Here is a 17,419-nt window from a genome sequence, read left to right on the forward strand (position 1 = left end):
ATATAGCCAAATCTAATTTGCATGGGACTGAAGCGTTATTATTGTTGTTATTGTTGTTTTTCTTTCTAATAGCTTCCTTCCTTTGCAAACAAATCCAAGATTCAAAAAGAAAAAAATGTAATCGAGCTAGCTAGAAAAAGATGCTAGAAATAGGAATAATTCACAAAAGATTAATTAAGGGTATAAACAGAGATAAATGAGATGCCTAGTAGTACAAATCAATTTTAGATAGCACCAATATTTTTGAGGCCAAGAACAACCCCAACACCAATAATGTGACCAACAACACCACAAGCCAAAGTATCAGCAAGTGTAAATCCAGCAGGGTCCCCAGTCTGTAAGCCTGAGTCCCTTACCTCAAGCTTTAGTCCTGCAGTTGCCTTCCTATTTGCTGATGGTGCCAACCCAAATCTACCAGCAAACAACATTAGGCTGGTTGAAGTCACCATTATCTGTACATCATAAACACAATGAGAATTTGAATTATGTGCAGTATTGTGCACTAACTTCACAAAGAATATTTTTACTATTATGACTTTTTTATTTTTCAAGATAGCCTGCTGCACTAAGCATCATACGTTCACTAAGGAGAGTGATATAGACAGCCTATCCTGTCAGTGGCTGATTTCACGAGGTCGAACCCGTGAATTATATGTCACGTGGAGATAATTTTACCATTGCCCAAAACAACCCTTCATTTTTCAGGTTATCTTTTAGGTGACTTGATAGTATAAATATTCTTTTATATAGTCAATATGTAAAGTTTAGTTAAAATCAAATACATTAATTAACTTGTGACTGAGTTAAGTTAAGAATTTGAGCCAAGTAAGATCAAGAATTTGAGTTATGTGCACTAATTGTGTAATTAATTTTTTTTTTTACTACTATAACTGCTTTATTTTTCAGGTTGCTAAAAGGGTAGTTTGGTACATGTAGCATCTTATGTTCACGTAGGGTTCGGGGAATGATTACACTCGAAGGGGGTGTAATGTAGGTAGCCTATTCTGTCCGTGGCTGATTTCACGAGTTGAACCCGTGACATATAGGTCACACGGAAACAACTTTACCAGCAAACAACATTAGATTTGTTGATGTTGTCATTAGTTGTTCATGATAATCAGAATAAGAATTATGTGCGCTAACTTCGTAAAGATTTTTTTTTTCAGATTACTAAAAGTGTAGCCTGATAAGAATTATGTGTTTGCGTAGGGTCCGGGGAAGGGTCGCACCTTAAGGGGTGTGATATAGGCAGCTTATCTTGACGCTAGCATCAGTAGTGACTAATTTTAAGATTCAAACCTGTGAACTATAGATTACACGATGATAATTTTATCGTTGCTCCAGAGCACCCCTTCATTTTTCAAGTTACTAATTCTACTACTTATGGCCAATTATATATAGTTATCGTTTAGGTGATTTGTGAGTGCCAAAATTCTTTTATTCCGTCAATGTAAAAGGTTAAAGTTAAAATTAGATATATTAATTTAACTTATGACTGAGTTAAGTTAAGAATTTGAGCCAAGTAAAATCAAGAATTTAAGAAATAATCTGTCTTCTGCTCCCGTTGTTAGTGTGATCAGTACTTTTGACCGATTTCAACATTCAACTTTAAGAAAAAGGTAGAATTAGTGCTAAGATTCCATTTTATTTCTTGAAATTTTACTTTTATTTTGTTTCTCGGAATGTTTTAAATTCCAAATACAAGGTTCTTGGTTATTTTTTTCAGCAAGTAGAAACTATAAATAAATCCACACATGAATTTTACAGAATAATCGAGCCCATTTTAATGTTTTGCAAATTAAGATTTTCTGATTTTCTTTAATAAGTCTTAGCACTAGGTAATTGGTTATTTACCAAATTTGTGGGCGAGCCAATGAAATCGCAGCGAGCTCCCAAAGCGCCATGTCCTTTACGCCTCATTGGTTGAACTGCCACCTGCATAAAATATACAAAAAAAATGAGAGTTTAAGTTCTATGCACTATTACAAAAAAAATTATATTAATAGATTAAGTTTACATACATTACGAGTATTTGTTTTTCATAACAAGCGTAATATGATCATTTTGAAAATAAAATATAACATGCTATAACGAATTAATTTGTAAACAAATAATGATAGAAAGAAATATAAATAGAGGAACTGACCAAGCCCTGAACTGGAGAAGTTGAGAAAGTTTTGGGTTTGAGTCCATTGAACTGTGGGAGAGAAGTCATCATTGTGGCAGCCATTGTTGCAGAAAGTTCAAAGAATTGAAAGTGTGTTATTTTCTATATTTTGTTGATTTTGTTTGTTTAAATTGTTATAAATCTTTTTTGGGTGGAAAGAAGTTTCTGTGGCATAGCCAACTGAAGAGTTTGTGGCCACAGAAAGGACTATACTGGATACACTTAGATACTTGTTTGCTGACGTGTTAGTCATATATTGGCTTATTACAAATGGATAAAGATTTTGGGGTATCTCTTAAATTTTGTTTTGAATTCGATGTCCTAACAGTGATTTTTTAGTTTTTCTCGTCGTTAGTCATTTTTACTCAGAACTTCGAATGTGAATAAATGATATTGCCAATTCAATTAAAATACTAATTGCGATTAAAAAAGAAAAAGAAGAGAGAGAAAAAAAAGTTGAATTCGAGACAAAAAAAGAACATTGACTGTGAAAATTATTCTCAAGATATTTGTTTTAAGTACATATACTCAATCTTTAAGTCACAAGTATTATGATAATTGTTTCACATTGCAGTTAAAATTGGAAAAAACAAAAACGAAAAGTTCGCTTATATGCGATCAGTGAGCTTCAAAATAATTCGGATGAATCTCAACTGTTTATGTAATTGTATTAGAGTTTCACTTCACATCTCAACAGACTTATTTTAATTGAGCAAACAACAATCTTAGCAGAATTAGAACATAATATACTTTATTGGCTCAGCTTGTCATACTATTAACAAAAGATTCCAGCAGGAATTAAAGAGGCCGGTGTATATCACAAAAGGCTTTATTATTTATCTTTCTTTTTTTTTTTTGAAGAATTATCATCTTTCAGATTTGCTCATGTTGTGGACACTTCTTTCAAAATATAATAATGAAGTTCTCAACAGGTAGAAGTTCCCAATGTTCACTTCAACCCAAACTTGATAAATAAAGGCAAAAATCTAACAGATTAATGGCATCAACAAGAAAAACTGAAGAGCAAATTAAGCTGGAGTATCATTAGGAAAAGTTACAAGGATCAAATGATTAAAGTGTGTACTTTATAATAGTGAGTAGCTGCACAATGAGAGAGGCAAAGGACGTTTAATTTAACTACCACAAATCTACACGTTCTTCGGGCTTACAAACCAGTCAACTAGTTAATCTTCTCCATTTTCCTATATTCTCACAATATGAGAGAAAAAGGACATTTAGAAAATTAAACCATTGAAAACAACTATATAGGTGTTCAAATGACATGGAAATTGAGATATTCATGAAATACTAGCAGCATGTTTACCATCAATAGAGCAGAAGGGCTGTCAAACTGCTATTCAAAGAACATCTCTTCATCACCGGAATAGTTGCTGACATCTGAAAATTCATAGTAATCATCGTCATCTGAGATAAGGTCGATGTCAGAAAATCCAGATGGGTAATCCTCATCAAATGATTCACAATCATGCATTCCTGCATCAAGTTCATAATCTTCGGTGGAGTCATGAGGGCGTCTGAGATATATGATCTGTTGAGAACATCGCTTCCTTACATCCCCTCCTAGATTGACATTAAAACATCGTCTCAGATCAAGTGATTCTAGGTTAGGGCAACCATTAAGAATAGCTTCCAACCCTTCATTTGTCATCTTATTTCCAACAACTTGAAGGTTGTGCAGTTTAGGCATGTTCTCTGCAATTGCTATTGCCTCTTCATCGTATTCAATGCAGGGGTGTCTAAATACCTGGTTGTTCAACTTAAATGACTTCAAAGCACGACATGAGCGGCCTATATTTTCAATGGATTCTTTGCCGATTAAGATGTGGTAAAGGTGCAGTTCCTCCAATAGTGGACACTTCTTCAATGCCGCACTCAACGCCTCACCTGAGACATTGTAGGAGCATAGGAGTCTAAGACGTTTGAGCTGAGGTGACCTGTTGAAAAGATTCAAACTTAATAACAAGAAAGACAGATGCAACATTTAAAAATTAGCAGGGATATGAACATACAAAGGCATCAAACGATCAAGGAAGGAGCAGTAGCGCACAGTTAAATTGGCCGAGCAAATTACATGATCATTTGTTGTACATAATTTAAAGGCATCACATATAGTAGTTTTAGTAGTAGACATTTATGAGCACATGCTTATGCCTGTACAAATGTTTTCATGAAAGTTAGCTGGGTCGCAACCAAAATACTGTGAACATAAAGTAGCTTGCTTTTCGTTTGTTCAACTGTTAAGTTGCCTTTCTGCAGAAAAGCCTCCCAAACATAGTTCTAAACTAATTCTATAATGGTCCCAGCACATCTAAGATTCAATCGTAAAAAAGAAACAGTAAGTGGCCCTAATTTTTAAGAACGGGGTAAATATCATCCTACTTTCATCATTTTGCAGTGTTGTCAAAGGCGAAAAGCATTAAAAATCGCTCCAGGTCTATGGGAGCTTTAAGCGCAAAGCGTGATTAAAGTGTGGGCTTTAGTGAAAAAAGGTTCAACGAAGAAAAAAATATATGTAATGCAAGAAGAAAATAAGAATTTCATTCATAATAATTTCCTTAACAATTACATCTTTTTTGCCAATTACATTTATTTTTTTGTACGGCTCTATTCCAATTAGAACTTATGGGCAATGAGGAACACACCTTAGTGCCTTGCCTACACAAAAGCGCAGCCTAAGTGAGGCGAAGCGCATGCCCGAGCTTTTTTGAGCTTCAGGGATTAAGCACGGCTCATATGAGCCTTTGACAACATTGATTTTGCACATAATGTCCCATTTTATCAAAATGTGCAAACTTTATGAATTTCTTGCCGAACAAAGGTTTTTTTTTTTTGAGAAGAAAAGATTGGAGTCTGTAACGATCCTCTACTGCTCCAAGGCCACAAGTAACCATGGTAGACTGTTAATCACGCTCTAGTCTCATAACCACGTCTCATCAACCAGACTTGGATTTCTGTCTCCTTAGAACTCAAGGATACAATGGTACGAGCCTATAGAACAGATGCCTTGCCTACACAAAAGCGCAGCCTAAGTGAGGCGAAGCGCATGCCCGAGCTTTTTTGAGCTTCAGGGCTTAAGCACGGCTCAGATGAGCCTTTGACAACATTGATTTTGCACATAATGTCCCATTTTATCAAAATGTGCAAACTTTATGAATTTCCTGCTGAACAAAGTTTTTTTTTTTTTTAGAAGAAAAGATTGGAGTCTGTAACGATCCTCTACTGCTCCAAGGCCACAAGTAACCATGGTAGACTGTTAATCACGCTCTAGTCTCATAACCACGTCTCATCAACCAGACTTGGTTTTCTGTCTCCTTAGAACTCAAGGATACAATGGTACGAGCCTATAGAACAGATGCCTTGCCTACACAAAAGCGCAGCCTAAGTGAGGCGAAGCGCATGCCCGAGCTTTTTTGAGCTTCAGGGCTTAAGCACGGCTCAGATGAGCCTTTGACAACATTGATTTTGCACATAATGTCCCATTTTATCAAAATGTGCAAACTTTATGAATTTCCTGCCGAACAAAGTTTTGTTTTTTTGAGAAGAAAAGATTGGAGTCTGTAACGATCCTCTACTGCTCCAAGGCCACAAGTAACCATGGTAGACTGTTAATCACGCTCTAGTCTCATAACCACGTCTCATCAACCAGACTTGGTTTTCTGTCTCCTTAGAACTCAAGGATACAATGGTACGAGCCTATAGAACAGATGCCTTGCCTACACAAAAGCGCAGCCTAAGTGAGGCGAAGCGCATTCCCGAGCTTTTTTGAGCTTCAGGGCTTAAGCACAGCTCATATGAGCCTTTGACAACATTGATTTTGCACATAATGTCCCATTTTATCAAAATGTGCAAACTTTATGAATTTCCTGCCGAACAAAGTTTTTTTTTTTTTTGAGAAGAAAAGATTGGAGACTGTAACGATCCTCTACTGCTCCAAGGCCACAAGTAACCATGGTAGACTGTTAATCACGCTCTAGTCTCATAACCACGTCTCATCAACCAGACTTGGTTTTCTGTCTCCTTAGAACTCAAGGATACAATGGTACGAGCCTATAGAACAGATCCTGTTCTATAGGCTCCTGATCAAGGATGAACGAAATCAATCTGACCCCAACAGTGCCTCAAACCCTCTTTTCTTTTCCCCCGCCATGACCAAAAAAGGGAGACAAACTTTTCTTGAAGTTGCCTTCAATGAAAATTCATTAAGTTCTAGATTCCAATTTCATATATAGCAGTAAAGAGATTTCAAAAAAAAAAAAGAAACACACATTTATACTTATGTTTGTCGTCCAGCGGTCCATTCTCAATAGCAGGAAGGAAACAGTAATAGGCTGCTTATAAGCCTCTATCTATTTCATGTACTCTTTTGCACCATCTTGGTACTTTCTTTAATAAAGCTTTTAAGCTTATCAAAAAGACTTGCTGATAATTATTATGTTCTTATACTTAATGAAGCTCCTCAACAATAAACCAGCTTAATACAAAGTGCATTCCCAATGTCTATACTCCATCTTAGCTGTCTTCAGCATTCAGTGTCTCTTCAAATCTAAACCAAACCAAGCTTTAGTGGTTTAACCACTCTCTTTTGCTTGACTAAATACTACCGTCCTTGCTCAACCAAATCTCTAATGTTTTAACATTTAATAATTTCTGGAATGACGTGTTAAAGATTGCTCGAAGAACTAGAGAATTTCTAAGCACAACAATGAAACAGATGAGTGTTAGTCAGCTGATATCATCCAAGATGCATCCAATAGGATTCAAGGATTTATGATCTCTTCTCAGTGCAACACAATCACTGCTGTTAATTCTACCATGAATCAAGGAGCACATAAATGCTCCAATTCTCAGTGGAACCTGTACCATCCAAATTATAGAGGCTCAATAATAAGATATGAGAAAAAAAGATTTATCAACTGAATATCCCAATTAAATTTGAACCATGAGTACTTTAAAAAACGGAAAGGATCAAGTTACAGCCGTAGAAGGTTGTGAGGTTGTTCACTTCTCTCTCAAGCTTAAACAATATTAAGCGACATCTGGATAGTGTTCACTTCTCTCAAAATCAGCTAAGCAATCTGAATAACTTAGCTAAAGATAGGGCACAATGGAAGAGAAAAATCCATGTATGTGATACCTACTAGTTGTGAACAGGTTTTAAACTTGGTAGAAAATTTCTATTATTATTATTATTGTTATTATTATTATTATTATTATTATTACTATATATATATATATATATATATATATATATATATATAAATTTATTTACCTTTGTTTTACTTGCACTTTTATTTTATTTGGTAATGATGATGATATGAGTTGAGCAAAACGAAGGAATGAGGATTCATATCACCGACCCAACTTGTTTGGGACTGAGGCGTAGTTGTTGTTGACTTGTTGTAATAATCTGAATAACTTAAACAAAGGCACTATCTCATGTAAAGCCTCATTGAATTAATTTGATTACTCAGGTGTGCAAATCCAATTCCTCTTTTATTTGATTAGAGAAAAAAGATCAATCCAGCTCCCGCCTAGGAGATAAGAGAGTAGGAAAAGGGTCACTAGAGAAGGGTGATCCTAGGCAACTGATCTGAGAGACTTGACCAAAGTATTTTGTTCTCGCTGCTTAGTTTTGCAGCATGTAAAATGACAATGTAACACTTCCACAAAAAATACTATTAACATACCCGACATGACAGAAAATCTCTTGACCTAAACAACAAAAAACTAGTTCAGAAAACACTCGCTTTAAAGCTGTTTGTTATTGTGCAAACCTGTTTAAGCACAATAAGCATGATAATGCATAAACACTCGTAACAGAACCATAAACACAAAAAGAATCTGGTTGAGAGTATATTCTTAGGGCCTTCACTGAAAGATAATCCAGTCTATCAGACATTAGGAAGATCTATACTTACCATGTATTGTTTCTCTTGTCCATGTTACTAAGAGGGATATCAAGATTCATCTTCAGCCTACTGTTCTTTATTTTGAATCTTTTCACAGTTAGGTAAAACAAGAAGACAAGGGAGCAACTTTATAGTGAAACTATCAACTCTATAACTCCCATAAAGTTAAGGAAATGTATCCACTGCTAACAATCAGTCACTAATCAACCATGGTCACTTTGGATTTGTCCAAAACTGCTACACCAAGTCAAGTTAGACTATCAAAGTTCTGAATGCAAGGCTATAATCTGTGCCCTTAGTTTGAAAAACAGAGAAAATGCTCCCAGGCACTCTCCCCGAGACGCCTGAGAATCATGAATCCTAAGATTTCACCACCACCATACGAGAGCCAACCACGCCGCGACACTACCCCAGAAAAAATCTTCGGAATCCGACACCCCACGCGCCGTCACGCGCGGCAGAGCTCCGACTACCTCTAACCCACGCGCGGGCGCGTGACGCCTTTCCAGGCCAGATCTCAACTTCTTTTCTTCAGACAGCCTCTTCGCGAGGCTGTTCCGACCCCACCCATCCACCAACCTCCAAATTCCGACCACTTTTACTATTTTCCGACGATAGATGTGGCTTTTTCCGGCCAAATTTCACTCCCTCTAACTTCCTCTTCTTCGGTCAGCCTCCTAGCGAGGCTTTTGGTTTAGTTATGATGGACTCTACAGAGAGAAGCTCCTACTTCTCCCTAGAATCTAGAAAACTGGAAAACATGTCTTTCATCAAAGCTGGCTCTTGGCCAGCCCTAGAACTTGGGGGAAGATGCCATCGAAAGCTTGACGTAGGGCAGGAGCCGCACTTCTCGCTGTCCGAGGAGCACACTCTCAGGCATAAGGGTTTCTTGGAATCTTGTTTGATTGGGTCTTTCTCCAAATGGGTTGGTTCACCAGAGGCTGTTAGGAACTGGGCAGCAGAGACATGGAACGTCAAGGACGGGCTGAAAATATCGCAACTGGGGAACACGCAATATCTCTTTCGATTTGTCGACGAGTCTCAAGCTTCAGAAATTCTTGTCAGAGGAAACAGGTGGTTCGATGGGAACTTCTTAAAGCTAGACAGATGGGTGGAGCACGATGGGTGTCTCGACCCTCGTTTCACTGGCGAAACATTGGTGGTCAACATGGTGGGTCTCCCGGTGCATCTTTGGTGTCTTGACCTATTCAAGAAGATTGGAAAAATCTGTGGGGGTTTTATTAATGTCACTTGCAGCTTACACGATCTCTCGTGAGTGAGGATTGTGGTGAGGAAAGGGGGCAGAATCCCTGTCTCCACTGTGGTGGAAGATGGCTACTTGAGTTATAGGGTTTGGTTGAGCCCTGAATTTCGCCCTATCTTTATGCTTGTAATAGTGGCGGAAGAAAAGGGAAGGTCAAATAGAAGGGAGGGAAGGGGAAATCAGTCTCTGAGGGGAGGGGAGGGCTCACCGGATCAGTGGACTAAGCTGGAATCAGACATTAGATCGAGAAGTGACGGGAGGTTTGAATTTGGAAGAAGAAGACAAAATTTTAACAGGAGGAAAAGACGTGAATGGGTTAGTGATGCGGGGCTGGAAAGGCAAAATGGGACAGTCCTCTTTTAACTATCATAGGGTCGGACAAGATTTCAGCAAGTATAGGCATAGGCCTCCACACATGGGCCTAACAACTTTTCCCAATTCTATTAGAATTGATCCCAAGGAGCCCCGATTATATCAAGTTGCGTCTGATAAGGCTCCTAAACATATGGGAGCAGTCGCTCTTTCTTCTTCGGCCAATGATGCCTCACACAGTGGTATTTCTTCACCAAGCACTAGTGACTTGCGCCCCTCTTCGGCCACTGCTCCAGGGGCAGCACCGGCAAAAGCTGGTGGTATTATTCCACGGCCCCCCGCCTCTGACGAACCCAGCTCCATTGCCCCCTCATCTCCCCTTATGCTTAGCTGTACTGAGGTTACAATACAATCTCCTTCCTCTTCTGGGGAGATTGTTGCGCTTGCCCCAAATTGATGTCAGTGGCGGGCCAGTAATACCAGTTAATATGCCGCCAAAGGCTCCATCACGATACACTGCCAGAGAAGCATTAATATCAGAGGTTGGTGCCTCTCAAGGAAACGACGAGATCCACCCGGCACCTAGAGTTCCTATTACTAGCAATGCTATGGTCTTGCATTCCTCCGGTAGGGGCAAGGAAAAGGTACTTACAGAAGACGCATGTCCAATTTCGTCACGGATTGGAGAAGGGGATATGTCCTTCTGGATGGAGGATAAACTATTAAACTTTGGGAAGATTTTAGGTGTTTCTTTTAAAGGGAAGGAAGATAGGGTGCTAGAACTGTTGAGGGAGATTGAGCAACAACCTTTTTACGAAGGCGCAGGGAGGGAGTTGGGTAAAAGTGTTAAGCAAAATAACTTAGGGAATGTAGTGGTGTATCAGAAGAGGGGTCGAGTGTGTGACAGGGAGAAAGGGACCTCGGCTAGGGGGGGGTGGGGAAATGGGGGCTATTGTTACTTATGGAAGTTAAGATTCTTTCATGGAATGTGAGGGGATGAACGACCCAAAAAAAAGGGTCATCATCAAAGTGGGAGTTAGGGAGTGGGGTGCCAACCTAGTTTGTTTTCAGGAGACCAAAATGGAAGTTTTGTCGGATGCGATCGTGAGAAGTGTTTGGGGAGGTAGTTGGGTGAAATATGACTGGGTCCCAGCAGCGGGAAGTGCCGGGGGCATTCTACTTATGTGAGATGATAGAAGCTTGGAGGTAAAGGAGATTAGGAAGGGTGTTTTTTCTTTAGCAGCTCTCGTCAAAGATAGAGTGAGTGGGGTGGAGTGGGGATTTGGAGGAGTGTACGGACCGGTAGGGGAAGGGTTCAAGGTGTCTTTCTGGGAGGAACTGGCCAATATTATGGGGGAATGGGACATTTCATGGGTTCTAGGGGGAGACTTTAACATTATTAGATTCCCGGAGGAAAGATTAGGGTGTAATTTGATTTCGAGGGCCATGGAGGAGTTTTCTGACTTCATCAATGATCACTTTCTCACTGATCTTCCTCTGTCAGGGGAAAGGTTTACTTGGGTCAGGGCGGAGGATTCCAACTCAAGGTCTAGACTTGATAGATTTTTGATATCGCCCTCCTAGAATGAGCTAGTGCCGAATGTGCTGCAGATTTCTTTACCTAGGCTGACTTCGGATCATTTGCCTATCTTGCTAGATGGATGCAGAGGGAGGGGGTGCGTGCTCCCTTCCGATTCGAGAACATGTGGTTGAAAGTGCCAGGATTTGGTGACAAAGTGAAAGAATGGTGGACAAGCTACAGGGTATCAGGGTCACCTTCATTCCGTCTGTCGAAGAAACTCAAATTGCTCAAGAGAGATATTATTAGGTGGAATAAGGAGGTCTTCGGGAGGGTAGAGGTCAAAATGAGGAAGCTTATGCATGAATTGGGGGAATTAGATAGAGGGGAAGGGGCGAGGGAGCTAGATGAATCTGAGAAAGCGAGATTGGGGGAGGTTAAGAGGGAAATAGTCGAGTTAGCAATAGCTCAGGAGACTAGTTAGCGGCAAAAATCAAAGGCGCTCTGGTTAAAGGAGGGGGATTCGAATAGCAAGTTTTTCCACAGGGTTGCGGTTGCAAATCGAAGGAGAAACTTCAGTCCTTAGTTGTGGATTGGGTGAGTATTGAGGGAGAGGAGGAGGTAAAAGGGGCGATAGTGGGGTTTTACGAGAACTTATACAAAGAGGAAGTTAGTTGGAGGCCTACTTTGGGGGGAATAGAGTTCAACCACATAGGGGAGGGAGACAGTGAGTGGCTAGAAAGAGCTTTCGAGGAGGAGGAGGTACACGATGCTGTGTCGAGTTGTGCTGGTGATAAGGCCCCCGGGCCTGATGGTTTCTCCTTGGCCTTCTTGCAGCTCTGTTGGGACACCATTAAGGGGGAGTTGATGGAAGCCATCGAATACTTCCACGTGAATGGTGCTTTCGAGAGAAGCATCAATGCTTTTTTTATTACTATTGTGCCTAAGAAAGAAGGCACATCTTGTATCAGAGACTACAGGCCTATCAGTCTCGTGGGGAGCATTTACAAGATTATTTCTAAAGTGCTCTCCAACAGACTCAAGAAGGTTCTTGACGTGTCTGTTTCGTCCTCCCAGAATGCGTTTGTGGAAGGTAGGCAGATCGTGGATGCTGCTCTGGTGGGAAATGAACTTGTAGACTCCAGAAGGAAAAATAGAGAACCCGACTTACTGTGCAAGTTGGACCTTGAGAAGGCTTTCGATCATGTCAATTGGGAGTTCCTGGACTTCATTATGAAGCGGATAGGGTTTGGGGAAAGATGGAGGGGATGGATCAAGTTCTGCATTTCCTAAGTCAGATTCTATGTCCTGGTTAATGGTAGCCCGTGTGGTTTCTTTGGCATCTCCAGGGGTCTCAAGCAAGGTGACCCCCTATCCCCCATGCTATTCATTTTAGTGATAGATGCTCTGAGTAAAATGATGGATCGTGCGGCGGGTGGAGGCTTCTTAAGAGGATTCTCAGCTCCGATTGGGGTGCGCAGTGCCCGAAGAGTCTCTCATTTACTTTTTGCGGATGACACCCTGGTTTTCTGTGATGCTGATATGGATCAGTTAACCTGCCTGAAGCAGGTACTGCAGTGATTTCAGATAGTATCAGGACTCAAAATCAACCTCGGCAAGTGTGAGATTTTCCCGGTGGGTGAGGTTGCTAACATTGATGCTTTGTCTCATGTTCTCGGATGCAAGTTGGGCTCTCTTCCCACTACTTACCTGGGTCTACCATTGGGCGCTTTGCAAAAGAATACTACAGTTTGGAATCCAATCATTGAAAGGGTTGAAAAACGATTAGCAGGCTGGCAGAAACGGTACTTGTCAAAAGGCGGTAAGGAAGTGCTTATCAAAAGCACTTTGTCGAGTATCCCTACCTATTATTTGTCCTTGTTGCAAGCTCCTGCGAGCATCACAGAAAAACTGGAGCGGCTTCAAAGGAATTTTCTTTGGGATACGGCGGATGGAACTAGAAAGTTTCATTTAGTGAATTGACAGACAGTCACTTGCCCAAAGAAGTGGGGTGGACTTAGAGTAAAAGATCTTAGGGTATTCAACAGAGCTTTGTTGGGGAAGTGGCTGTGGAGATTCGGGATAGAAGAGCATGCTCTATGGAAGGAGGTCATAGTAGAAAAGTACGATTCCACGGGAGGGGGTTGGAGGACCAAGGCAATCACAGCACTGTTCGGGTGTGGCATGTGGAGGAACATCATGAAGAACTGGGAAGCTTTTTATGGCAACATCACTTGCAGGGTGGGAGATGGAAGGAGAATCAACTTTTGGAATCACAGGTGGTGTGGAGAGGATACTCTGAGGGTCTCTTTCCCCCACGTTTTTAAAGTTTCAAACCAGAAGGAATTGATGGTCCAACAGATTCGCAAGGAGCATGAAGGGGGTAGTATGGGACCTCTCTTTTAGAAGGAACATGCAAGATTGGGAGATTGCGGAGCTCCAAAATTTGTTGGCACTGCTATACGGGCAAGACAGGCCCCATCCATCTTGCGATTCTTGGAGATGGGGGTTGCGTGGCGATGGTTTGTTCACCGTAAAGTCCTTTTACCAGAGTATGTTGGTGAGAGAGGAGGCTATTTTTCCATACTCATTGATCTGGATTCCTAAGGCACCCACGAAGGTGTGCTTTTTTGCATGGCTAGCAGCGAGGGGAGTGATCTTGATAGCTGAAAATCTGCGAAAGAGAGGAATTACACATGTGAGTTGGTGCTACATGTGTAAAAGCTCAGGGGAAGAAGTTGATCATCTTATGCTGCATTGCCCTGTGTCCTGGGGTTTGTGGAAGGCAATCCTGAATCTTTTTGGTGTTCAATGGGTGATGCCAAATACTGTAAAGGAAATGCTATATAGCTGGGCCGGTTTCCGTAGAAGAAGCAAACAAAAGGCGTGGAAGTTCGCCCTGTTAGCTCTCATGTGGATAGTCTGGGGAGAGAGAAATAAGAAAGTTTTTGAGGGGATTGAGTCTCCGTTTTCACATCTTAAGAATAGCCTTTTATCTTTGATCGTTTTATGGTGCACACATATAGCCCCTACTTGTGTAGAAGATTGGGCGTCTTTTGTAGAGAATCATGTTCTGATGTAAATTCTTTACTTTTTGGTATACTTCTTGTATGCGGGAGTTTTTTCTCCCTTTTGATTAATACAATTTACCTTATAAAAAAAAATTATCTCAGAGCTATGACAATGTGACACGCCAGGAAATGGATGTCTTGGCTTCCCTTGGCTGAATGGTGGTGCATATCAACTATCATACTGCTCTCTGTTGCATTCCCTTTGAGGTTATTTATGGCTATCCTCCATTCCTCCTCTCATTTATCTCTTGGCCTTCAGTCACTCATTAAGGTGCACATAGTATCTCGCACAGGCAAGCCATGAGACAAGTGCTGAGAGACAACCTGTCCAAAGCACAAGCCAGAATGAAATACTATGCTGACAAGACTGAGCATGAATTCCATGAGGAGACATGGGGTGGTACCTCAAGCTGCAACCTTATAGAATAAGTTCCATCGCCTTGCGCAAGAACTTCAAGCTAAGCTCAAAATACAGTGGCCTTCTAAAGCACTGTTGATGATAGGCCAGTTGTCTTATAATTGGAGTTATCTATGGGGTCCCAGTACATAAAGTATTCCACATATCACTACTGAAAAAGAAGGTAGGAGCTAACAATACCGTTCATACTAATTTGTCAAACTTGGGAGAAGAAGGACACTTTCTCATTGAACTAGTAGCCAATAGACATTTCAAAAAGGAAGATGATTAAGAAAAATAATCGAGCTACAGTATAGGTGTTGGTGCAATGGTCAAATCTTACACTGGGGAGAGATGATTGGGATTTCTTGAAGAATCAGTTCTCCCACATTCATCAATTTGCAGTTTTAAGGTAGATACTGATTCGGAGAGGGTGGAATGTTAGGTGAAGAATGTTTAAAAGTATTGAGTAAGTGATTAATATCACAAATAATAAAATGAAAGTGTTGAGAGCCGGAGAGTTAAATTAAAAGGGGGATTACGACATTTGGACCAGGAAAAGTCTGAATTACACTTATTTACTCAACACTGCAAATCAGATAGAACGGCCCACAATTTAAATCCACAAATTGACATCAATGGTGGAGGCTCTTCTTCTTCATTGATACAAATGCCACAAAAACCAGAAAGAAGGAATCACGTTTATAGCAATCTCTCTCTCTCTCTCTCTCTCATCTTATTCTAATTTTGTTCTATCCTCATTCGATTCAGGTGATGGGTCAAATGGAGGAAGTTTGATCGAGCTTCGTCTGTTGCTTATTCCTCTGGTTCAATTTATGTAACAATCTTCCCTTTTTGGTGTATCCCTAAAGAATGACAACTTTCTATATCCAGAAACAATTTAACGTCTCATTTTACCCTTAATGAGATTATTTATAGCCATATAATTCCTTGTGACATGTTTTAGACTACAAGTTTCAAAAACCTTCCTTTCTTTCTTACATACTGTGCCCAGTCAAATGCCCTCACATAAATTGGGACAGGGGAGTATTTTTTCCGAATTGTAACTAAATTTCAAGCTAGAGCAAAATCCTGTTTTCCCATTCTAGTTAAAAATTGTTCCTAGCATAACAGAAAGGTACCTATAAACTGACTCCAAAGTAAGACAATTAAGCATATACAAGAGAGAGAAAAGAAACAGGAAAATTAGGGTTAAGAAATGGGACCTTTCAGCAATATAATAGAGCAAATTATCGCTGCCAAAGTACTCAAGATTGATATCAATTAATTGACCCTGGCTACGATCCACTGCTTCGCGGCATATCTGTTCCAAGTAACCTTCCAACATGTCCCAAACATTGTCTCGCATGTTGATAACTCGCCACATGGCTGGGTCTTCGCATAATCGGCGCCAAGTTGTACACACTTTATCTGCATTTCTCAGTATCTCTATCGTCCCCAGCTTCTGTAGTATCGTCGATGTAATCTCCGGCGGTAATTCCAGCCACGGCGGTGTAAATAGATTTTCCATGTCTACTTCCATTTTGGGGGTTTTGCTGAGCTGAGGAAATGTTCGGCAGAAATAAGGAAGAAAGCTTAAAAACCTATTCAATATTAGTCGTAACAAATTTAGATGAAAGGTTAAATTTTGTTGTTTGTTTACTAATATGTTGTAAATAAACTTGCTCAAGAAATTTATTCACATGATATTTCGCATTAAATATATTTATTTATTTAGTACTCTATTGAAAATAAATATCTGAATAAGCTTATTCTTTCGGTACTCAGTTACGGATAAAAATTACCCTGGTAGAAGATTATCTATATCTGGTACAATGAGTTTATCATTTCGCTACTCCGTTATGGATAAATATTACTCATGATAGAAGATTATATATATCTGTTACAGTAGCATCTTACAAGCAGCTTAAAGTAGCAGCTTACAAAGCAGCTTTCAGTAGCAGCTTCCTTTCTTGTATAAATAGAGGAGAATTCAGTTCATTATGTAAATAAGTTTGAAGTTTGAATAATATATCAGTTTCTCTCTATACTAGTCTTTATTTTATAACACGTTATCAGCACGAGACTCTACCATCTCGAGCAAATACTTTGAAAGTATCACATGTACGAATTTTCTTTTTCTAAATAATGTCAAATCTTTCTAAACTTGAATTTGTAGCCCTGGATATATCGGGCAAAAGCTACATGTCTTGGGTGCTTGATGCGGAAATTCATCTTGATGCGATGGGTCCGGCAGACACCATCAAGGACAAAAATCAAGCATCAAACCAAGATCGTGCCAAAGCAATGATATTCTTACGCCATCACCTTGATAAAGGCTTGAAAATGGAATATCTCACTATTAAAGATCCGATCATACTGTGGAATAATTTAAAAGATAGCTATGACCACCTGAAGATGGTCGTTCTTCCACAGGCACGTAATGATTGGACTCATCTAAGGCTACAAGATTTTAAATCTATCAGTGAATATAATTTGCTATGTTCAGAATTATTTCCCAATTGAAATTATGTGGTGATAATATTACTGATCATGATATGTTGGAGAAAACTTTCACCACTTTTCATGCCTCGAATATGCTCCTACAACAGCAATATCGAGAGATGGGATTCAAAAAGAATTCTGAACTTATCTCACATCTTCTTATAGCCGAGCAACATAATGGGCTATTAATGAAAAATTATGAAAACCGACCTATTAGTTCTTGTCCATTCCCTGAAGTGAATGAGACGAACTTC

General features: G+C 39.8%; 2 protein-coding genes and 1 pseudogene across 2 annotated transcripts; all 3 read right to left on the reverse strand.

Moving 5' to 3' along the window:
- Window positions 1–141: 141 nt before the first annotated feature.
- On the reverse strand, window positions 142–2,395 carry LOC104113870 (photosystem I reaction center subunit psaK, chloroplastic). The gene is made up of 3 exons (XM_009624180.4): window positions 2,147–2,395; window positions 1,855–1,935; window positions 142–452 (listed from the first exon to the last, which is right to left on the reverse strand). The coding sequence occupies exons 1-3, from the start codon at window positions 2,228–2,230 to the stop codon at window positions 225–227; spliced, it is 393 nt and encodes a 130-aa protein (XP_009622475.1). The 5' UTR covers window positions 2,231–2,395; the 3' UTR covers window positions 142–224.
- A 789-nt stretch (window positions 2,396–3,184) lies between these two features.
- Window positions 3,185–16,272, reverse strand: LOC104113872 (F-box protein SKIP19-like). The gene is made up of 2 exons (XM_070191567.1): window positions 15,887–16,272; window positions 3,185–4,122 (listed from the first exon to the last, which is right to left on the reverse strand). The coding sequence occupies exons 1-2, from the start codon at window positions 16,201–16,203 to the stop codon at window positions 3,522–3,524; spliced, it is 918 nt and encodes a 305-aa protein (XP_070047668.1). The 5' UTR covers window positions 16,204–16,272; the 3' UTR covers window positions 3,185–3,521.
- LOC117280937 (small nucleolar RNA U3) lies at window positions 6,088–6,266 on the reverse strand (annotated as a pseudogene).
- Window positions 16,273–17,419: the final 1,147 nt, after the last annotated feature.

The sequence above is a fragment of the Nicotiana tomentosiformis genome, chromosome 12 (genome assembly GCF_000390325.3).
Source record: "Nicotiana tomentosiformis chromosome 12, ASM39032v3, whole genome shotgun sequence".
Lineage (NCBI taxonomy): Eukaryota > Viridiplantae > Streptophyta > Magnoliopsida > Solanales > Solanaceae > Nicotiana > Nicotiana tomentosiformis.

What these genes read in the sequence shown, in the direction of transcription:
- LOC104113870 (XM_009624180.4), bottom strand. Translation starts at nt 2,230, where the DNA reads ATGGCTGCCACAATGATGACTTCTCTCCCACAGTTCAATGGACTCAAA. An exon ending in CTTCTCCAGTTCAGGGCTTG is followed by an intron (nt 1,936 to 2,146) that starts GTCAGTTCCTCT and finishes TATTTTATGCAG; the next exon opens with GTGGCAGTTCAACCAATGAG. An exon ending in TTGGCTCGCCCACAAATTTG is followed by an intron (nt 453 to 1,854) that starts GTAAATAACCAA and finishes TATGATGTACAG; the next exon opens with ATAATGGTGACTTCAACCAG.
- LOC104113872 (XM_070191567.1), bottom strand. Translation starts at nt 16,203, where the DNA reads ATGGAAGTAGACATGGAAAATCTATTTACACCGCCGTGGCTGGAATTA. An exon ending in CTCTATTATATTGCTGAAAG is followed by an intron (nt 4,123 to 15,886) that starts GTCCCATTTCTT and finishes TCTTTTCAACAG; the next exon opens with GTCACCTCAGCTCAAACGTC.